Source organism: Ammospiza nelsoni, chromosome Z (genome assembly GCF_027579445.1).
Source record: "Ammospiza nelsoni isolate bAmmNel1 chromosome Z, bAmmNel1.pri, whole genome shotgun sequence".
In the NCBI taxonomy this organism is placed as follows: Eukaryota; Metazoa; Chordata; class Aves; order Passeriformes; family Passerellidae; genus Ammospiza; species Ammospiza nelsoni.
In genome coordinates, this window is record NC_080669.1 from 24,436,124 (window position 1) to 24,452,009 (window position 15,886).

The 15,886-nt window shown below is 42.0% G+C and overlaps 1 protein-coding gene across 1 annotated transcript in view; it reads right to left on the reverse strand.

The window, feature by feature from the left end:
• Positions 1–10,189: 10,189 nt before the first annotated feature.
• Positions 10,190–15,886, reverse strand: part of PIGG (phosphatidylinositol glycan anchor biosynthesis class G) — a 79,285-nt gene continuing 73,588 nt past the window's right edge. Inside the window, exon 13 of the mRNA XM_059492042.1 lies at positions 10,190–10,620. Coding sequence (XP_059348025.1) covers positions 10,395–10,620 — 226 coding nt within the window. The 3' untranslated portion in view covers positions 10,190–10,394. The remainder of the gene's footprint in view (positions 10,621–15,886) is intronic.

Genomic DNA, 15,886 nt, shown 5'->3' on the forward strand with positions numbered 1-15,886 from the left:
CAGGATCTGGATCTTTTGTGACTTTGAATTAGAGAATGCACCATTCTCTTTGCAAGATCAACAGCACTTAAGGCAATTACACTCGGAAAATAGGACTTAATATGCATTTGCCTACATAAAATCAGCATGGCACTAACATTTCAAATGAAGAATTAAACTGATTCGGTCTTTATTTTCTAAGAGTACTTCATACATCTCAAGCAGTACAGCATCAGGCAAGTGAGAGATTTCAGGGCAACTGGAAATTATTTGCAAGTTAGGGCTCTCTTGGCACTATGAGAAAAACACCGCTGATTTCAGTGGGAATAAGCAAGGCTCGATTAAAAAGCCCATTCCAGGGAAACAGTACGTTTAGTGGAGTTGGGGCGGGGGGTGGGGGAGGCACGTCACATGTAACAATGTAAAATAATGTAATTGGTCTGATGAAAAAAAATCCAGCAATTTGATTTAGGCATCTAACAGCAGGTGAAAAACACTTCCAGGGAAGTTACACTTGCTCTGTATGCAGCTAAGATATTTTCAAACCATCACATATCAAAATACAGACTAATTATAGTCTTTGCATAAAAGAGGAAAACTGCCCAATCTCTGTGCTTTTGTTTCATCTAATCTACGTTCATTGCACTCCTCATGCAAATGAGCACATTTGTTACAAATGGAGTAAAATTACTTTGCTAATCATCTAGTATTTTATCATCTGAGTTGCAGGCTTTAAATATCTTGTTTGTCTATACCTGTCTGCTAGCTGTGGTATATAGCACGTGGTATACTTTTGGCATCATGATTTTTGCTGTGCAAAATTCACCCTAGGGCAAGCCAGCAGGTTCCACACAAGTGATCCTGAAAAGGCAGAAGGAAGTCAGACCTTTGTCTGTCTGTGCTGATCTGTGAGCTAGGACAGTGTTGAGTGTCTCCTCGGGTGCAGACAGCCCCCAGCCACGGCCCTACAGCATTCAATGAGGAGGAAAAAGCGTTCATTCCCTGCTCACTGTTCAAGTCTCAGGCAGGCTGTGTGACATTCCTGGCTCCCTTTCTGCTGAGATGGGAATGCAGCGCAGACAGTGTCACATACCCTGACAGTGCAGCAGTGTGGGGGAAAGATGGAAAGTGTGACTCATTTTGATCCTGCACTTGTACTCAGGAATCAAAACAGGCAGCAGCTGTCCAGACTCCACCACAAGGATGCTAAGGCAGAGGTGCAGGTGTTGGCCATGGTTGTGGATAAGAGCCTTCACCAAAAACCCAGCAAAATTCCGCTACTGAGGCACATTTGTCAGATGACTGTCTCTTTAGTGAGTAAGGAGGAACTTGTAGGAGCTTCTTCCCTTTGCATTTAAATAAGGTTGTTCCAGGACCAGGGGAAGTAGCAAGGTCAGGTTCCAACAGCTGTTCTTTGTCCAAAGCCTATGTGCATGGACTGGTCAGGCTGCTGTTATGTGGAATGGACACTACCTAAGTTCTGACTGCCCAGAATCACTGAATTTTTAGGGTTGGAAGGGACCTCAGAAGATCACCCAGTCCAGCCCTGCTGCCAAAGCAGGGTCACCCTGAGCAGGTGTCACAGGAACATGCCCAGGTGGGTTTTGAACACCTCCAGAGAGGGAGACCTCATGACCTCCCTGGACAGTCTGTTCCAGTGCTCTGCCACCCTCAATGTAAAGAAATTCCTCCTTGTGTTGAGGTGGAATTTTTTATGTCATGGTTATGGCCATTAACCCTTGTTCTGTTTCTGGCACTGCTGAGAAGAGTCTGGCAGCATTCTCTGGGCATGTGCCTTGGAGATATTTGTGTGCAATTACAAATCTCCCAGTCTTCTCTTCTCTTCCCCAGACTAAACAGGTCCAGCTCTCACAGTTCCTCATTTCTCATAGGAGAGATGCTCCAGGCCCCAAATCATCTTGGCAGCTCTCCACAGGACCCTCTCCAGTAGCTCCCTGTCTTTCTTGCACTGAGGAGCCCAGAACTGGACACAGCTCTCCAGATGTGCCTCGCTAGAGTGGAGAAGAGGGGCACAATCACCTCCCCTGACCTGCTGGCCACACTCTTCCTGATGTCCCCAGGATCCCACTGGCCCCCCTGGCTGCAAGGGCACTGCTGGCTCATGGACAGCTTGTTGTAAACCAGGACCCCCAGCTCCTTCTGCACAGAGCTGCCCTCCAGCAGGTCACCCCCAGCCTGTGCTGGTGCCTGGGGCTGTTCCTCCCCAGTGCAGGACTCTAAACTTGCCCCTGTTGAACCCCATTAGGTTTCTCTGTGCCCAGCTCCCCAGCCCATGAGGGTCCCTCTGAGTGGCAGCAAAGCCTTCAGGTGTGCCAGCCACTCCCCCCAGTTCTGCATCATCTGCAAACTGGCTTAGGGTTCATTCTATCCTTTCATCCAAGTTGTTGATAAACAAGCTGAGTAAGACTGGACCCAGTATTGATCCCTGGGGAATGCCACCACTAGAGGCCTTCAACTGGGTTCTACTCTGCTGGTCACAACCCTCCAAGCTCTGCCATTCCAGCCAGTTCTTGATCCAGCTCACTGTCTGTTCATTTAACCCACATTTCCTGAGTTTACCTACCAGGATTTATGTGAGACAGTGTAAAAAGCCCTGCTGAAGTCAGGGTAGTAGCAGAGGCCTATCCTGGGAACTTCCTACATTAGACATTGTGGATGTTTAGCCAAGGGATATGGAAACTCAGAATATCCTGCAAACTGTTTTTCTCCAGGTTTGATTTAAACAGGTCAGCAGGACAGATACAGTCACTCACATACTTTTTATTTCCTTCTGTTCCCCTTTCTCTCCACTAGCAAAACTTTTTGAGTAGGATGTTGAAATCAAAGCCTATTGGAAATCAGCTGTTGTGAATTTATATGTAGCTAAACTATTGGTTCCAAGCAGACAACTGTCTTGATTATTGTGATTGGGTTTTTCTAGTTGGCGTTTGGTTTGGTTTCATTTGGTTTCGTTTGGTTTGATGTGGTTTTTGCTTAGTTGGTTTTTCCCTTTTTAAAAATTCTGGTGTTTTCATAAAAGGGATTTATTATGGCTTGCTCAGAAACATGTGTTGAAAGGGCAGATGGCATTGACAACACAACCCATCCTGCAAAAACTACCCCTCAACAGAAAAGTTCCACATCATTGCTCTCAAAAACTACCATTTTGTTTCATTCTTGCACATCCCTTACCACAGCTCTACTTTCCCTTAAATGTTCTTCGCATCCCACCAGGGAATCCTCTCAGTCTGCCACTGTGAGCCTCACAAATTACTCCAGTTCTCTTAAAGGGGTTTCCTGGGCTGCCCTCTGTGCACCCAGACCTGCCAGGCATGGAGATCTTAATCACACACAGCTGAGAATGGCTCTCCACATATCCATCTTTCACACGCTGTACACATCAGACTGTGCCTTGTAAACCAAAGCTGTGCCCCATGCTGCTGATCACCAAAGGATTTATCACTGCAGTCACCTCAGTGCAAGTGACCACACAAAGTGCTGTGCTGTGCTGTGCTGTACTGTGCTGTGCTGTGCTGTGCTGGGGTCCCTGAGGCAGTGCCACCCATTTCCCTCCCATGGTGGATCTCCGCAGGGCTGCCCTCACGCTTATGGCAAAGCAGGAGGGAAGCCACTACTTATGTGCTGTGGCACACCGTTGAGCAACATTAAACACGCAGCGTTGGAGAGTTTCTGCCTCACAGAGCAGAAAGATGTTCGCGCTCCCAGAAGCATGTCTTTGTCAGAGCTGTGGACAACAAATCTCCAGTCGTAACTGCACCTCCAGCTGTGAAAATCCTCTCTAACAGGCCTCTGTCTTTTCTCAGCAGCTGCCTTGTGTTCCAGTTGTGAAAGGGAAGGACCAGAGACCTTACTCCACTGACAAGGCCCCTCCAGCAGGGCTTTTGTGGAGGATCTAGGCTTTCATTGCCACTGCCGAAAGTGCCTGACCACTGATGTGCAGGGTGAGTTCATGTGCAAGCAAAATCTAAGAAGCTGTTCATCCACTCCTAAGCCACTCACTGCTATGGGGGTTGACTCCAGCCATGTTACTCTTCTAAACATTTATCCAAAACAAAAAGCTACCCACAGTACAAACCAAAAACTTGCCAAACCAGCAAGCCAGACACTACACGGCTCTCCAATGCTGTCCCTGTAACTAGACTCAGCTTCCCCAGGGGACCACCCCATACTAACAGCCTATGCAGGTCAGCAAAAGCCTAACACCATGAAGGGCTATTTTGGGAATTCCTCAGCCTCCAAAGACATCAGCTTTTCAGGGCTTTTTTCTATTAGGAAAAGTTGACCTCAAGTCTTCCTACCTACACAGATAGAATCAGCTCTCAGGGTAACAGGTGCAGGGTCTTCTGAGTGTTTGGGACCTCATGTCTTCCTGCTGGTGACTGACACACCAACATGCAGCACTGGGTGCACATTTGCTGGGTCCCATTTGAATGGGACTGTGTCAGGTTCTGCATCACAGGTAGCCTTTGCAGCAGACATCAGCAAATACAACACACTGCAGTGGAAATGTCAGAGGTCAAAAAAAGGCTTAGGTGGTTAAAGTTTTGCCGTGTACAGTTCATCTTGAGACTAAGTACCATGCTTAAGGCCCATCTCTAGTGGCTGGCATCCTTAGTTCTTAAATGACAATGATGTTATGCAAAAACAGTGGTGCTTTGAGCAACAGATTGAACTTTTCTCTGAGTTACACCTTAACCACTGTATCACAGGGAAAATGTGTCCTCAGCACCCTGCAGGTGGGGAGGACAACAGTGTTATACTGAGTGGGAGAGACAGCTGAAGGAACAAGGCTATTCCTCATGGCAACCCAAGTTTTCACCAAATGTTGAGGGACAGGTAACAAGTCCTTTGGGATGACCCTCTGTCCCCCATTAGGAAAACAAAAGGAATGAATGTCCACAGGCCTATTTCTCAATCTGAAAACAGTAAGTTAGTCACCTATGTGTGTCCTACCAAACATACTCAATTTGGGCCTGCAGAAATCACAGTCAGGCCAAAAGTGTCACTTCAGGCCTGATAGGCAAGTTGAACACTTTGGGGAACCATCTGAATCCTAACAGAGACAATACAGAATGGGGAACCTTTTGCAATCAAGTCTGGAAATACTCAAGCTACAGAGGCACTGAAGGGCAGGTGACATTACAACTAGGGTGTAAATGCATGGCTACAGAAACTAGTAACAATTTTCAACTGTGAGGTTTATCTGGTTTTTTTTATTGACACAGATATTTTCTTTTTTGTTGGTTTTTTTAATTATGAAATCAATTACAAAGTTTTTGACTTCAGGAAGTAACCTGTGAAATGGTCAGTAAGAAATTGCAGAGACGGCTTCAAGCACAATAAAAACACAAAATCCTTGCTGACTGTTGGCTGGAAGAGAACTTCAGAGCACACACAGTACAACTTCCAACACACAGTGGGGGTAACTAAATGAGGTTGCTCCAGTGCTGGAAGATCTCCCAGGGTGGACACCTGGGGCTCATCCCCACAGTAAACACACAGGTAAGAAAAGAGTCCCCTGAACTCCTGGAAATATCCTGTACTCCAACTTGTGCCTGTTGTCTTTGAGGCTCTCCCTCTCCTCCTCTGAGAAAAGTTCACCTCTGTGCCTTCCCTCTTTGGAGCTGATGGCAGCCAAAAGGTCTCTGATGCATCCTCATGCCCAGGCTGAAACAAGGCACAAATCACTGTGAAGTTAGGTGATAACAGACTGTTCATGATTGCACAAAGGTCAGATGGGCAAGGACTTGCTGAGGATCTCAGCTATCCTAATTGCTCAATCAGCAATTTATACTAATTTATTTAGATGACAATATAATCACTCACTAAGCAACTGGACAATTATCCCTGGTGTGAAGTACACCAGGATTAGTAAAAAAAAAAGAAATGTCTCCTCCTGAAGACCTTGCAGACTCAAGGAATTTATTGCCTGGAGGAGCACACAACTCATGGGATCCACAGGGAAAAGCACTTCAGGATTCAGTAAAATTTTATGTGTGTTTAAGGGGATTGATGGAACATGCAAGTCATTACATAATACTTAGGGAAGAGACAAAAGGACAAGAAAAGGAAAGACCAAGATGGCTCAGAAAGGAATAAGCATGGAAAAGCAGAGGAAAATGTAGAGAAAAAGTGCTGACTCTGTATAAACAGGCCTCTAGTATGCATACTTCTGTGTGTGTCCTTCACTTCATCGCTGCTGAGTGTTCCCTCCTCTCATTAAATCCTACTTCTTTTGAGTGCATCCTCTACTCTTGATAGATGTTTATGAATAGCAGTGAACTTCAAGCTGGGCTCACTCATAAGAGAAAAGGTTTGTATACCAGCAACAGAAGCTGGAAACCTGGGGTTCCCTTGTCTGACTGACGGCAGCAAGGCAGGCCACTGGGATCTAGGCCAGGTACTGGATACACTGTCCGTCCATGCAGACATGTGTGCGCCTGCTCCTTGAACAGTGATGAGCTGGGGAACAGGATCAGGCTGTCAGGGCTGCTCAGCAGCCTGTGGGCACCATCCTGCACCATCACCAGCCGGGACATGTGCCCAGGCTGTACCGCAGGCTGGCAGCAGCGTGCCAAGCTCTCTCCAAAGGGTGGTCCTCGCTTTAGCATATACACAAGTCCCCCTACTCGGTACCATTTCCAGATTTGCTCTGGTCTCTCCCCTCAGCCAGCTTAAGAACGATCCTAAAGTGCCTTGCCCTAGTATCACTTCTTCTCTGACAAACAAGGCTGAGATGGGGTGACTGAGACATTGAGCCCAAAGATCCAGTCCATCCTTCAAGCCTACTCATGTATTAGCTCAACATGTGGCTGCCAAGTACACCCTGCTAAAGGCCTTGCTCAAGTTGTTCAACATCCACGCTCTTCCCTTCTCCACAGAGTCTGTCATCTCTTAAAAGAAGAAATCAAGTACCAATGGGCCAAACACATTGGGCGAACTCCCTCTCAGTCATTTTCCCTCCATCTAGCTCTTGGCAAAGAGTGTCCCTCTGTATTATCTGCCTGTGGACTGAAGAGAGGCTATTTCCCAGACTTTCTATACTTCTGTTAGATGGTGCAATGCCAGCCTCACAAACATCACCTGAACACAGTCTTTCACAGTCAGGAGAGTGGGATGCCTCTAATGACATCAGCCAGCTCCTTCTCCTGCCCCACTGACCAGTGGGATCACAGCTCCCTTACCCTACTTCTGCTGGTGAAGCACTCAGGAAAACTTTGGTTTTTCAGAGGAAGTCTTTCATGGTATCTTGCAACTGTGGCCCCTCCTCTGCAACTGTGCAATTGTGGAGCTAAATCTTGGATCTTTAGTTTGCAAATGCCTGATGTGAGAGATTCCAGAAACTGCCCTGACCCTTACAGAGAGAACCACAGAGGAACAGTGGCCTAACACACGTGTCCTGCCTACTGGAAAGGCTGGGGTTCTCACTGTGGATTTTGTGCTGGCTTATATAGAAGCAGGGAAAATGGAGGCTTCTTTTCCTAGAGAGCAGAAATACATCTATGCAGAACCTGAAATACAAATAGATTTAATATTTTTTCTTAAACCTGAATTCATTTACAAGAATGAAGCTCAAGCTTCACCATTGCGAATCCATGGGACCAGACCAGACATCAGCTAGGAGCTTTGAGTTGTGCTGGCTGGTGGTGACCTAGTGAAATCTAGCAGAGCAGGCAGTAGCCCACAGTAACTGGCTGCACTGTCTGAGCAGAAATATTTAACATGGCAAAACTTTATCCAAACAGAGAAAACATCCCTGCTCAGAAGGTATTTAAAGGAGGAGTCTGTGCCTATGCACAGGGCACTACCAAGGAATTCCAGTCTGATCCCACACTGGAGCAGGGACTACAGGTGACTTGGACAGAAGAAACTGATATGCTCAGAATGGCAAAAAATATCCCCAGTGGCATTCCTGCTTCCCACATCACTTGTCTCCTTGTCTGAGGGTTTAAAACATGCTGAACATGACAAGAAGTGAGGTGCAACAACTAACTAGTGAGATAAGAATTTGTATTCAGGCATTTGCTTCATGTTGATTAAAAATAACATTATTGTAACATAATCCCTCAGTTAAAGCTTGGTTGCCTTCAGCAGGAACTAATTCATTCCTTCACTGCCTAAGATTTGCATTGCTACAGCCCAGCAGCTCATGAAGCATTATTTCATTTGCCTACACGCAAAGGGAAAGGGTGAAAAAGAATTGAAATGTCGATTCTGAAGCTGAAAGCACCATGTTTCTTTCATATATCACGCAAACTCATGAGCTGACTTGAGACAGAGATGCAGTCTCTTCTCCTTCCTCCCCCCTTTCCTGGTCTTGAAGACCTAAGTAACAGCTTTCCCAAGCCATTTAATCCTATATCCAATCTGGACATCTTTCAACTTCAGAGGGGAAGGGGGACACTGATCATTTAACTAAGTAATCTGAAAAAATTCAATCTTAATACACACACAATACTTTAGATTCCACTATTTGATAAAAGAGATATACTAGAAGCAAAAAAAAACCCCACAAAAAACAAACAAAAAAACCTCACCCAAACAAAAGAAACCAACCAACCAACCAAAAAAAAAAAAAAACATAAAAAAAACCCAAACAAAAAAACCAAACAACAAAAAAGCAACAACAAAACAACAACAAAAGACAAAAACAAACCCAGAAGGAAGCAATAAAAGACCTTGTAAATGTCATCCCACATTGTTTTAGGATTCTGTTCACCAGAAGCTCTGCTCTATGCCTTCCATCTCTTTATTAGCAACCTCTTCCACTGATTTAAATGTCTTATAAACATAATCTGTATGAATTTTAGGGAGGAATGCTTACAAATTAACAATGTAAGTAAACAGAGAATATGTTGATAATGCCAACATGGCTGCTAGCCAGCAGGTAACCAAAAAAAAAATTGAGCATTGGGAAAATGGTAGATGTACATTCACAAATACAAACTGGTTTAAATAACCATAATTGCCAGTAAAATGTGATTTATTAGAAGTATTTAATTTTCAATCTTCCAGCAGGTCACAGTAAAGGACATTAAGATGGAGTATTCTCTCCTTCAGGTAATGAGCAATATGCTGCCAGTATATTGAAAATTTTAGTTGTTTTATAGCTGAAAAAATATTTCATTATGAGTAATCAAGATGGCCTAGTATTAATGTATAAAAACTAAAGGCCTACATTTTGAGATCTGCATTATCTGTAACATGAGACAAAAAGCGCATCAGTTATTTTAACTGTGCTGTCAGCTATATAGGTCTTGAAAGCTTTATTTTTCCTTATTTGTAACAAAAGTTAAAAGGTCTGCTTCTATTCTGATATACCTCAAATATAGAGTAACTCGATGGACAAAACATGGACAAAACTAAGAAGTAAAAAGACCCCACATGAATACTGACAGTCAGTATAGTCATTAACATGTATCTTCTTTACAGAAGAAAGGAAAAACAACATTGTCAGAAATTAATCACAGCAATTACAGAAATTACAGAAATTAATTCAAGTGAGATGGCTAGACAGGTCACTAGGAGGGTGGTGATGCAAACTGCAAACACACCTTTTACACATTTTATTCTGCTGCTAACTTAATCCATTAAACTGTTTTCCTGTTTACTGCTCAAAACTCTGTACCCATGTGTGGAAAACATGATCAAATGTTCAGCATAGCAGCACCGACCTGATTTGTCATTTATACATTGATAAGAAGAAACAACATTTTAGCCGTGAATGGACTCCATAAAAGATTCCTTACTTTGTTAGACCATAAGTGTTTCTTATTCAGTGTCTGAAGTGCAGATCGAAATCCATTACAAACAATGATGGCACTCATCCTACAAAGAAAAATGCTGCTTTTAAACAGAAATGCTTGCTGCTTATGCAAAACAAAATCTCTTACCTGGGATGTTTGTACACTAGAAGTTTCAATGCATCCACTAGAAAGAAAACAAACACAAAAATTCCCTGAAGCTAATGGATTCAGGATCTTTTGAACAGCACCTAGAAATTCTGCACATTTTTAGGATTCTGTAGTCTAAGAAAGTAAAAAAATTATATGCACACAGGATTTCTTCTGTGCCTATGAGGCACTGGTCTGTATCTATATCAAGATGTATATTTTCAAATTCAAAACATGTAATATCACCAATCTGTTATCTGGGAAGTGCTATAATGACAGCTATAGAACAAAAGGTATCCTTGAAAAGACAGTTTATTTCAATTCAACATTTCTAAAGCAAGCTCAGTTTTAACACAAGACTGATCTTGACTAAAATAAACAACTCTTTTAACAATTTACTCTTCAAAATCTCCACAACAATTTAAAGCCAGTATTTTCCTTCTTCCAATCCAGTGGCACAGTGGACATTGCAACGCAGAACCACACACCACACACCCATTTTCAGTCTTGCACTTTGTAGGAGTGGTTCTGATCCATTGCTGTGAAGAACAGGCAGACAGCAGCTGTGATGAACACATGCACTCCCTCGTAGAGGAGCTTTGGCGAGAAGACGCTCCATATGAACAGGTGGTAGCGCAGACCTGTCACCAAAACAACGTAGATGGCAACGGGGATGGAACGCATCAGGGCGTAGCAGAAACAGCCGTGACCCACTGCTGCAGAGTTCCTGGGAACAAAAACACAGGAGGTCATTCTCAGACAAACTCAGAAAAGACACCTGAGTTCTCCCCCTCTGCAGCATTACTTCACAGCACAAGGAGTATTCAGAGATCTCCACTTTGTTTTAGGAAACTGATTGTTAATGCAATGATGAACCAATAAAATTTGTTCTTGTCACCTCTATATATCCTATAACGTGTATGTCAGATGTAAGCATAGATTATAATAAAGGTGCCCAGTAGTTCACTTCAACCTTATATTGTTCTGTACTTTAATGTATTTTATTCTAATTGTCAAAGTTTCCATTAAGCAGTTTCAAGACCGCTTTGTCTCCTGTTGGATTTATAGCGCCATTCCACCAAACCTGAATGGTAGGAAGAAGAGAGGACAACAGTACTTCTCACAAAGCTTCTAACCTGTTCAACACACAATCAGATGGAGCATGCAGCCCCCTCTTAAAGGGCATTAAACTTGTCAGAGTGCACCACTGCCCCTATAGCCAGCAACACTGTACAGAACAACATAAAACCCGTGCTATTGGAAAGCTTCACAAAGCTAACTAACATAACAACATTCTCCAAGTACCACATTCTAAGGCTCACAGGAGTGATACACTGCATTCCTGTCACAGGTGCTTAGCTCAGCTGGGTCCACTGCATACCAAGAAATGTCTGCCCCACGTAACTTACATGGACCATATTTGCCACATCGATGTATTTTGGTGGGTGACAAGAGTCAAATGAAAATGGAAGTGAGGTGTTCTGCACTTTGATTGTCCTCTCTCTCCTGAGGCACCAACTCAAAGCAATGCTGGGTTGGCCCCTGTTTAATTTCCCCAAAATACATCTGCTGAGATTAATTCACACTAAATTCAGATGTTTACCCCTTCAGATAAAAGGAAGGAAAAAACTATTTCACTGGAATAATAAGCGAACATTTTCCTCTCCCCCTCAAAATATTTTACATAAGCAGTTCCCAAAAGAACACACTGGCAAAGAGTGGATATGTTTTACAGCGAAATCCTGATCTGAGAATCTGTTCTGCTCCTCCCAGTTTTTAATTCTAATCTTGTTCCAAGTAATAAAAATTTAACAAGGCTAGCACTTCTGCAAAATGTTAATTAGTTACTTATGACTAAGTAAGCTACAGAACGCAGTATTTTATATAAACCATTATAAACTTCTTATTTTTAAAATAAAAATAACTTGGATACAGCCCTGTTTTCCAGTGAAGTCAAGATCTAAATTCCCACGGCTTTCAGTAGAAGGAAGAACAGGTAATGAAAGCAGTGTTTTAAAATCAAGAACAGCAGGCATGAATGACTGAAAAACATATATTCAGTTCACAGAAAACTATTTCCCTTGCTGCTTAGCCAAGAAAACTGAGACTTGGGAGTGAATTAGACTGCTCCTTGCTTCGCATAACTATCTTAATCTTCAGTGAGCTTGTGTAAATAATCAACTTTATATTTAATAACTGATTTTATTGACAAGGATTAAACAAAGTTCAGTTCACTCAGTCTTAGCTGTTTTGATGCTGATATGAGTTCAAACAGTATTTGTAGTAAAATAGTATTTGTAATAGTCAGATGACCACTGAATAAACAGAGGAAATGGCTTTTCAGTCAGACAAACAGGCATTTTTAAAAATATTTTCTAGAGTTAAAAAATGCACTTAATAGATCGTATAGATTAATCTCCAGGTCAATGATCCAATTCTTTCTGTATTCTGATATCATAAAAACAGCTAACTGTTTTCTGCTTACAGGATATCTCTACTTACAAAAGCTCTCAGCATTCACTTCAGTTCTCAAGATAACACTGACACATACCTTTAGAGGGAATATTGGACAGTTTTGCTGTATAACTCAGTGGCGCAATTTAGAGAAGGCAGCAAAAGCACACTGTATCCACAAAGTTAAACTGTTAGTGGGGTTCAGCAGCAGAATAATTGGGTTTATCTCAGAGCTGGTGAAAGTGTTCACACATGCATCGTTGCGGACAGAGCACTGGAGTGACTGAGCAGAAGCAGTGAGACCTACCCTGATCCTAAGGCAACAACTTAGCACATCATAATCCTTTTCTCTTACTTTGGCCAGGGACAAAATTTGCACAGCGAGTAGTAATATCCTTTGTGTGCTCCTTCTTCTCATTCTACAGACACAGTGCACACAGCATCTCCAGGCCACAAGGAAGGCAGCATCCATGGATTAGGCAACTATTGATAACATGACCATGACAATCCAGCTAGTTCTGCCAGTTTCTGAGTTACTCCGAACTAATTCACCAGAAGAACAGAGAAAGCTGTCTGTGGGATGCCACCCATGTATGCTCATGTTTATGATCTGGACCAGCCAGTAATGAACAAGCTTGCAAATTCTCAGTGCTGTTTCAATTAAAATAATGGAAGACTACAGGACACATCTAAAGTATCAAACTGTAACTAATCCACACTGAGTCGTTCTTCAGCAATTAATACCTTTCATAATTTAAAGGAGAAGAGCACAGACAGGTATAAACTACCTCCATGTTCTGACAAAAACAGCCCACTATTAAGGCCTCTGCACAATGCAGGAGTAACAAAAAGGAATACTCAGCTTCTAATAATCATCTCATCTAGAAAGTCAGCTTATGGGGACTTGAAAGAGAGACCCATATGTGTTACAGATGACAAAGCATATCCAAACTTCATGTGAGATCCCGGAAAAAACGTTTTTTGAGAGTTCTGAAGCAAAGAACACCACAGATTAAAATCACTAGACATGCTGTAATTAGAATGCAAACATTAAGTATGGTCTAGAAAACATTGGCTTTCAGCAAAAACTGTCTCTTAACAGAAAATATTTAATGTGTAGTAAAATATGCCCAAGAAACTGTTATATTAATAGGTTTACCTCTTCTTTTGATATCCTAAACCCTAGTAGTAGATGTTCCATCAACAAATTTTTCACCTCTCAATCCATCTCTAAGGTGCCACTCAGTAATGCAAGTCTTGCAAAAAGAAAAAAAACTACAATGTAAAAAAAAAAAATCCACGCTGAAAAAACCCCCACAAAACAAAAAACCCCAAACCACTATTTTCTTGTGAAAACATGTCTCATAGTTATACAGAATACTTGGCAGTTGGTGGCAACAAGTTTTGTAGCTTAAAAATCAAGAAAAACATCTCCGCTAACAGCCCTACAAATGCATCCACAAGGAATTTTAAAATAATCTTTACAGTGTTTACAGTGTTCCAACCCTTTTTCCAACACACCATACCAAATAAACAGCATAGAAACATGCAGGCATATGAGGGTGGAATACCCTAGCACTGTCGCTCTTCTGGGGCTGGAAGAGGAGGCTCGCTCTGGAGGGTTTCACTGCGAATGTGCTGAGTCCTTTCAATGCAAGTTACCCTCTAGCATTTCTGCCCTTCCACCCCCCCTTTTCTAGTTGAACATCACTGCCTAAGTTATCTCCTACTGGAGATCCTGAATTTGCCTATTTGAAGGCAATTTTTACTGTATTAACATCTTCTACAGTATTAAGTGGCACTTCTCTTTCTAGGCATTCTGCAGTTTCAAAGATCTCCCTGTTTAGTGCCCTCTGAAAAATACTCAGGATTTTGTTCATCTGCCCCATACATACTAATGAAGGGTTGCACTCAGAAACAAGCTGTGTAGCATTCCAAATTTCTCCATCATCTTAGTGTATCTGCAATGTGTATCTGCAATTTCTCTGATCTAAGCAAGTATCCATCAGTTCAGCAGCAAGAACAAATTTGCTGTATCTCTCCCACATGTCCCATTCTCACTTAGTATAATTCTACAACACTATTTTAGATTACAGAACACAATCCTGCGTTTTCATGGAAAAACACCTTATATATTTAGCAGTTCCAAAGGAATCAAGAGTCCTCTGGAAATTTACATGATTAATTCTGGTAGAAACTATCAATCAGAACCACAGTTTTAATGCTATGAAGTCACGATTTTTGTCACCACACCCTATCAATGGATAGATGTCAAAAATGGTGCTTGCCAGGAAGATAAAAGGGCTGTAAAGTGTATTCTGCTGCCATGGAAATGAGGAACTTGGGGAGGACTAATTTTTCTCTACCCTCTGCATTTTTTTCCCAGTAAGAAAGGCAGAGAAGGTACAACTACCTGAGCAAGGTCATGTCTGTGGCAGTAAGTTACAGGGGACTGTAGGACATGTGGATTGTAGTACAGCGTTCAGCAGGTTCTCACACCGACTTAGCTGTAAAAAGCTATTAGGACTTAAAATTTCAATTCTCTTGATTTCAGCATCAAGAGTATGAAAAGTAGAATTGTATCAATGTTTTTTCCTGTTCTCACTGCTGGCATAATCAGTTGTGCTGTGAGCTTCATGTCAGCAAAATAAGCAAAAAAAACCCCCAACAAAACAAAACAAAACAAAACAAAACAAAACAAAACAAAAACCCCATATACACACACAAAGAACCCAAAACAAAAACATACACACACAAAAAAAAAACCCTGAAAAAACCAAACCAAACCAAAAAACAAAACAAAACCAAAAAAACCCCACAAAAACCAAAACAAAACAAAAAAGACAAAAAAGAAAAAAAACACTAAACCAAGTCAGTCTACTCCTTTGACACTGTCCCAGATTTTATTGCAGTAAGGTATAACCAAACTATCCTAACAAGCAAAACACAAACCCTAAATATTTGAAAGCCCAGCATCAGTCAATTTTCTGTGATGATTCTTCCAAAATTCACTGAACACTTCATAAGGTTTCCAGTAGGAAAAAAACCTGAAGCATTTTACAATGGCGTCATACATGCAAGGAAAAACAAGGAAATTCACAGGTTGATTTTCTATTAAGGTGCATCTGCACAATTTCCTGCCCATCTTTGTAAACAAACAGTTATTCTTCATGACCTTAGCTAAAGGTGTAAAGAAAAATTGCATCCGACAATTGTTATTGACAGATGGGATCTGAAGAAATTTAACACAGACTGTTAGTGTCCAAGTTATTCAATTAAATTCAAATGTAACATGTTAAAATATACCAGTATACCAAGACATATTGACAGTGACACAAGGCATTTCTAGAAAGGTAAAGCACAATTTATTTAAGCGTGGATAGGAAACTGGCCAGCAAGGCCAGAATAGGTGGTAATCTGTGTTTTTTACTCACTGCGGCAGTCAGTCACAAGTAGGGTATCACAGTGAATGCTACTGAGCCCCAAATGGCTGAACATTTTCATAAATACATGATTAATTCTAGATAAATTATGTCTAG